Source organism: Onychostoma macrolepis, chromosome 25, assembly GCF_012432095.1.
Source record: "Onychostoma macrolepis isolate SWU-2019 chromosome 25, ASM1243209v1, whole genome shotgun sequence".
Classification (NCBI taxonomy): Eukaryota; Metazoa; Chordata; class Actinopteri; order Cypriniformes; family Cyprinidae; genus Onychostoma; species Onychostoma macrolepis.
In genome coordinates, this window is record NC_081179.1 from 1251039 (window position 1) to 1258614 (window position 7576).

Here is a 7576-nt window from a genome sequence, read left to right on the forward strand (position 1 = left end):
CTCAATGTGAAGTCACTGCGCACTCACTGTGTGCTCATACTGTGCTCAATGTGAAGTCACTGCGCACTCACTGTGTGCTCATACTGTGGTCACTGTGTGCTCATACTGTGCTCAATGTGAGGTTACTGCACTGTGTGCTCATACCGTGAGATCACCATATGAGACCATTGTGCAATAATTATGTTAGTTTACTGTTATCTAAAATGGATCAGTCATCTCAAACATTTACAAGCACATTCTTTATTTCCATCAAGAAAGACAATCAAACAAAAAGTCAGTTTTTTTCTTTATTTTCTTTTCTTTTCAGCCTGGTGTTGGCATTGGACACAAAAATTTCAACTTGGCGAATACATTCAGCTTCTGGTGTAGTTATTGTGACGACTTTTTGCTTCTTCACCTCTATTTCATTGTGTGTTTGAAAAGACCTGACACATCCTAAAAACACAAAGAGCAGGGTGTTAACATTACATTTTCTATAGCAGCATTCAGATGCACAAACCACAACTTATAGACTTACTTTTCAAACATGTCAGGAGCACAGGTGGCAACACCTTCTTTCCATCTTTCCCCGTTCGGTTATACAGACAGAGAACATCGTCTGTTGCAATGCTTTTTAAACTCTGTCTCACCATCTCACCTATATTGGAGCTGCCGTGAGTATGGATGAGATAGTGTACCTGACAAAAACATACATAATATTGTTATGATTAAAATATATCAGGCTTCAACATTTCATTTACATGGTATCTGCTCCAATAAGTTATCAATTAAACTGTGGCTTTGTTGTAAAAATAAACATAAGATTTATATACTAGTACTAACATAAAGCTCACGATAATTTTGTCTTCTTCAAGCCTCTGACAGAAGGCTTCAAACGTTTCAAAGCTGGAGCACTGTTGTTGTTTAAAAGTTCCTCATGGGCATCTTCATCTGCCCGCTTCATGAGAACAGACTTAACTTTTGCCAAGTCGTTCATGATGACAGCTTGTCTCTGTTCCAACATTTGAATTTGTTGGAGAATCTTAGTATTCAGATCTGAAAAATTGTAATAATTAGATTCTTATTTAGCCAAGGATGTTTTATTTCTGTAGAATTGCATAATGTCTAATTGATATATCACATACCAAACAATTTCTCCATGGTGACTTTGCATTTTGTTTCCTTTGGTTCCTTCCTGTTATAAAATTACATGCATAAGGTCAGTTAAATTGCATTTATATAAATCAATTATATTGTTTATATAATTGCTTTTATAAATCAATTAAATAGATTTTTCCTAATTGTTTTATCCACAATGCACATGTAGGTGGTTCAGACTTATACTTTCATTGTGGGGACATTTGGTACAATGTAAAAAAAAAAAAAAATACCACACACACACTAAATCCCTTATGGAAAACAGTTATAACTCACCTGAAGAAGCAGAGCTTTTGGGATGATCATCCTCATGCATTGCCACATTTCCCTGAAGAGTATCTGTGAGACAGATCATGCAGATGACACAAAATTCTCTTATAAGTTACTTTGTGATAGGCATGTGTTGAAGGGAATATCTATTGCCTCACCTAAGAATACTGGGTTTGGCTGGCTTGAGTTGAAATAACTCTTATCAGGGATTTCAGTGTTATCATCCAGACAGTCACCTGAACAATGTGAATTTGAATGATCAAATTAGCTTAACCAGATTCAATTTAAGTAAAAAAAAAAAAGAAAGTTTTTCATAGTCACCAGATGTTTTGACACGCGGAACTTTCTGAATAAGGGGACTCTTGACTATTTTCAAGAAAAGACATAAGACATTCAAAAACTGCAAAGACAATTATAAAGCTGATTCTGCTAAGTTCCTTAGAAGTTAAAACACAAGCTTACCATGGTATATGGGACTTTTGGCCAGCTGAACATTCTTTGTCTTCAGACCAACTCGCTTCATTGCATTTCTTGACTTCTTTAAATGCACATCATCTGTTTATCACATGAAAATAAGTATGATCACCTAATCTTTTGCCATAACAAACCTTCAATGTATACACACCCGGTATCCTGGTTTGCACCTCAGGAATTTCTTTAGAAGTCATGTGATGTTGTTGAAGATCATGAAATTCTGAGAGGAAGACATAGAAGTAAGTCGCTTAATGTACATCAATACATGAATGCATGGGTTTTCAAACTTGGGTCAGGGGACCCACAACAGGCCTCAGAGGGTTGTAAGGGTCTTCAAAAAATTCATACAAAACAGACAAAGCAGAAATATTAATATATTCAAACATTATTACAATCACATTTTCAGTTCTTGATACATTTTTCCTGAAGTGTTTATATTTGTTTTGTATCTTTAGTATGGGATTTGTAAGGCAGTATTATTTGTAAAGCTTCTATAAAACTAATACATTTGAACTAAAATGTTTATCTTCAGGTTTACATGTCCAACATTACTCTTAAGTGTGAATTTAAAAGTTTGTTTTTTATTACGAGAAAGGGGGGGGGGGGTTGGCAATATAAAGTGTAAAAACCTCTGCATAGTAACATTATACAAACTGTAATACATGGATTTGTCTTTTGTATATGTGTGTATGTGTTTAAATCACCTGAGAAAGCAGAGCTTTTGGGATCATCCTCATCTTTTTTCGCACTTCTCTGAAGAGCATCTTTAAAGACAGATCATGCAGAAGAAAAATTCATTTTATTAAATAAAAGTTTAGTTAAAAAGTTAAAACACTCTCACACTGAACTTTCTGAATGAGTGGAATATTGACTAATGTTGAAAAGGAGAAATAAAATAATCAAAAATGGATTGAAAAAAAATATAAAAAAATATTAAAACAGGCTAACCATGGTATATAGGAGGTTTGGGCAGTGGAACATTTCTTGTCTTTAGACCAGATTGCTTAACTTCATTTCCTGACTGCTTCAAGTTCATATCATCTGTTTAGTACATATAAATAAAGAATGATCACAGAGTTATGCCTAAATTGTTTTCTGCATACCAATCCTTTCAATATATACAGACCTTCACAGGAAGATGTCTCTGAATTGATGTCACTTTCATCACAGAGCTTCTTTTTCCTTTTCTCTTCTCAGGTAATTCCACAACTGCAGGGTCTCTCATTGAATAAGTAATTGAGTCCTCTGCTGCTGAGACCCCAGTTGTGTAATCTGAGATGTATTGATTTGCTTGATCATAGTCTCCTGTTAGTGGGAAATTTATGTATACTATGTGTATAATGGAAATTCAGTCAATTATTTATTCATCATAGAATAAATAAATATATTATGATTTATTTATTTAGAAATCTGTAAAATACTTACTTAAAACTAAACATTTCATTGTCTTATATTAGACACATAACAAACTGAAACAACTTGAATTTGTGTTCTTATAACCAGATTTCAGCCACACATTCAACTATTTTCAGAAGTCACAAATTAATAAAGCATAACATTTAACTATTAAAACCTATTTTTCTATTATGGACTGCAAGTACATAACTGTAATTGGGCATCTGAATAAAAACTAATAAATATGTTAGTTTATGGGCAGCTGTGGCACAAATGGTGGTCTAATAAATTTGTTAAGCACTTTACACATTTTCATGGTTTTCAGTTTTCAAAGATATAATTATTGCAATTTCTTACCAATAGATGGTCCAACAATCTTCACAATATCATAAACCTTCCAGTTAGGGTTTGGTGGAGAATTGTTTTTAATGTTTGAGAGTGATGATGTCCATCGACACTTCAATGTTCCATTGTCATCAAAAATCCAACTGACTGGTACGACAGATGTCTGTCCATCACAGAATAAACAAATTCGATACTGAAAGATGCACACACACACACACACACACACACATTAATCATAGTCTTTGGATCAAAATCAGAGTAACATGCAATAAAACAAGGCAAAAACCCACCCATTAATGACTTAAGTACAAATCAAACTGAATGCATGAATGGTATAAGCGCTACCGCATTGGATTCGTCTTTATCAATCAATGACAACGGTATCATGATTGCTTTATGTCTCAGTTGAGCTGTGTCAGCATGTAACATTTTAGTGTGATTCAGAAATCCTTTGAATATGCCAATGATTCTGGAGTCACATGGCTTAGTGTACAAAGGTTCCATTCTGCAAAAACCTCACAAAAACAGATTTTCTTGAACTTTAGGTATAAGGCAGTAGTTATCATTGGTCATTCTGTAGCATTCTTTTGTCTTTGGCGTACCAGAGTTAACATTTGATTTCTTAGAACTTGATATTGCTTGCCTCTCTGCCAATCTGTTAGCTACTTGAATCAGTGGATCACCTGAACCCCGGATAAACCTCTTGATTTGACCCATATTGTTCTCAAACTTGTACGCTGAACAATAGTGTAATGATCTGTTGTAATTTGCAACATCAGTGAGATGTAGCAAGCAATGCACATTATATGAGATGAAACTCCTGGAATACAGGCTGCTACCTTTTTCAACAAAATATGTTAACAGCTTATCTGCATAATCACGATGCTCCATTAGGTTTTCACTGTACAAGATGCGCATTCCAATACTAAGAGAAAGGAAGTGAATATACTTCTCCTTATCGAGAACATATTTCAAAATCACTGGTCCAGTATAAAGCAGAAATGTTCGAATTCAGTTGCTTTCAGTGCTTCAGTTCATCTAACCCCTGGGTTTTCTATTGAATTCAGGAGGTATGTTCTGTCGTATAGCTTGATGAAAATAAGTAATGATGCTAAGCTGTACAGCTGATAATCTATGGGCCAAAGGTCCTTCTTTCCACAGCATCAACATTCGCTTAGTCACTCCTAGATCCACACAATGCATGGGATCTATTGGGAACTGTCTGATCATATCAATGTCCAGATTCAAAATAATGCTATCTGTTTTGTGATGTTCAGAATTTGTCTTCTGTCTAAATGACTCATTGGTTCTGAGATTTCCTTTATACAAAAAAAGCATTTTGCTCTCGTGAACTCCTTTTACATCACAGAAGTCACAGCCATAGCGGCCATTAAACTGAACTATTCCTTTGATGAGGGCTCGTGCTGGTGCATCACATATGATGTTTTTGAGGATAATTCTCTTCCCTTTAAAGCCTGTGTCCATCAGTTCTTGCAGCTCCTCTATAAAATCCCTCAAAAACTCCAAATCATCTGGTTTCTTTGCTCCACAATACAGAGCAACAACAAAAGGACTGCTCTTCACTTCATCAATGTTGATGACAGCACACTGAAGTGGCCACATTGTGAGGTTTTTGGACTTGAAAATGGGTAACCCATCAATATTCAAAGAAATCTCAAAGTGGTCGTATTTTGAAGTGTCTTGCTCAGACAGAGTATGCTTAATACCTTCCTTTATTCCAAAATATGTGTATTTGCCACCTATCAAAAACAAGATTTTACATTTCAGTCAAATTTCTTATTAACATTGCCAAATGAGTGCATGGACATTTTCAAAGTTAAAATGTACCTGATTTTTCAGTTATTGTCAAACTGCCAGAACGAGGTGTTTTCAACAGTGTTCTTCCATCTGCTGGAACATCAATATCATGTTCCTCAAAATCTTAAGCAAATGAGTTAGAGAGGTCAAGGAGATGTTGAACTTCATTGCCCACTCAGACAGCTTTTTCTCTAGAGCCAAAGCTAGCTCTGTGTCACTCTCACTGGTAACATCCATGGAATCATTTAGTCTATCAATTTCATCCCATAGCACTTGATCTTGCATATTGGTTCTGGTATTCCGTTGTGATTCTGAATCATACTGTTCTTGCGAGTCTTCAATTAGATGCTGCTCCACAACATTCAGCATATTTCCTGAGTCGTCTGATGAGTAGTCTGATTCAAGTTCTCTGGAGGAGTGTTCACTATCAGAAGTGTTTTCATTTTTTTTCTGAAGAGCCAAAATTATCTTTTTTGATTTTCTACGAGCTTTTTGTTGCTGTCTTTTCAATGCCTTAATTTTTGTTTCCAAATCCTAACAGGTCAAAAGAACTTCTGTATTACTAAAACATTATATGAAACACATAATTCTTTCACAAAATAAGTTTGTTTGTTTGAGAGGAAAACCTTAGCCACTCCCACTGATTACTGTCTTTGATAATTGCTAACTAATTGTTTAAGAAGTGTTCTTTGAACAATTGTTGTGTATCCTAAAGAAGGCTGTGTAGCCTAAAGACTTGGGTAAAGTTGGTTTTATATTAGCACATTCACAACATTCACACATTTCCGCATTCCATAACTTTATAATTATATGTGCAATAAAGTTATTTTTTGCTAATTCTAATGAGCGACATCATTGTCAACCTACTACATTTTTTTCACAATCGATCAAAATGGCCAAGTATTGTTTTAATGTCATACTTACGAATGTCCGCTGAATGTCCAATGTAGTGTGGTTAACAAAGTAATTTAATGCAATAGTCTGAATGTGCCTATATAAAACCAACTTTACCCAAGTAGCCTAAAGTACTGTAAACTACACTTTTGTAGATCTACACTTTACATTTTTAATGATGTAGTGTTGCATGACTAATAATCTGATGTTTGGGTAAAGTCGCTTGTTATGTTAATAAGAGAATGAATGTCAGTTTTGGTAAATGGGAAGTGACATTGATGCTTTTAATGTAAAACAGCTACAGTTCCGCAGATAGAAGTTGTTGTTGTTGTTGTTAAAAAACGAGTCATATAGCTCGGCGAATTAAAGGCTTTTTATCTTTACTATGAGTGTCTAAGAGTAGGCCTATTTCATCTTTTTTATTTGGATATTTACCTCCAGTTATCCAAAGAGCAATGATGATTACGTTATTAGACCAGTGCAGTATTCTTGCCTACTGTTGGTTTACAATGCTAGATAATTATTGAAATATAAGTATAAATAAAATATAAGTTTGTAATGTTGTAATGATCTGACATAACAGGCCTAACAATTCACAATTACTGATATGCAAACTAGCTGCAGCTAGCCAACTGGTGTGATTACTGAAGCCAGGTAAAATGACTGGTGCACATGTAGCATGTGTGAGCAGTACTCAGCTAAAAAAAGACCAGACCACATTGCATATCTGAATTATAATATAATCTGAAAGTATGTAAATAGCCCACTCACCATTTCTGCAGTGTAACAATTCCTTGCACAACTTTTTCTTCTTCCTCTTTACATGTTTTATGGTGGTTGGAAAACCAGCTTAGATGGTGCATTTATCACCGCCAACTGGACAGGAGTGTGAAGCATTGACAATGAGCTCACGCTTTACTCACACGGTGAGGATCACATGAACTAACAATGAGCTCACATATTACTCGCACGGTGAGGATCACAGTATGAGGATCACATGAACTCACAATGAGCTCATACTACTCACATGGTGAGGATCACAGTATGACGATCACATGAACTCACAATGAGCTCACATACTACTCACATGGTGAGGATCACAGTATGAGGATCACATGAACTCACAATGAGCTCACGCTTTACTCACACGGTGAGGATCACAGTATGACGATCACATGAACTCACAATGAGCTCACATACTACTCACATGGTGAGGATCACAGTATGAGGATCACATGAACTC

General features: G+C 35.4%; 1 protein-coding gene across 6 annotated transcripts; it reads right to left on the minus strand.

Annotated features, from left to right (window-relative positions):
* Window positions 1–274: 274 nt before the first annotated feature.
* On the minus strand, window positions 275–7179 carry LOC131534597 (uncharacterized). Of its 6 annotated transcripts, XM_058767574.1 has the most exons (14): window positions 5470–5530; window positions 5349–5381; window positions 3634–3814; window positions 3008–3186; window positions 2830–2922; window positions 2586–2645; window positions 2033–2101; window positions 1870–1962; window positions 1729–1773; window positions 1566–1643; window positions 1413–1476; window positions 1125–1174; window positions 823–1035; window positions 275–677 (listed from the first exon to the last, which is right to left on the minus strand). In XM_058767574.1, exons 5-13 carry the CDS (start codon window positions 2915–2917, stop codon window positions 830–832), a joined length of 753 nt encoding a protein of 250 aa, XP_058623557.1. In that variant the 5' UTR covers window positions 2918–2922; window positions 3008–3186; window positions 3634–3814; window positions 5349–5381; window positions 5470–5530; the 3' UTR covers window positions 275–677; window positions 823–829. The 6 variants fall into 6 exon arrangements, 5 of the variants coding, with proteins under 5 accessions (XP_058623557.1, XP_058623558.1, XP_058623554.1 ...); XR_009269388.1 differs by lacking the exons at window positions 5349–5381; window positions 5470–5530 and having other exon boundaries at window positions 275–435; window positions 518–677; window positions 3634–4119; XM_058767575.1 differs by lacking the exons at window positions 5349–5381; window positions 5470–5530 and adding an exon at window positions 7105–7179.
* Window positions 7180–7576: the final 397 nt, after the last annotated feature.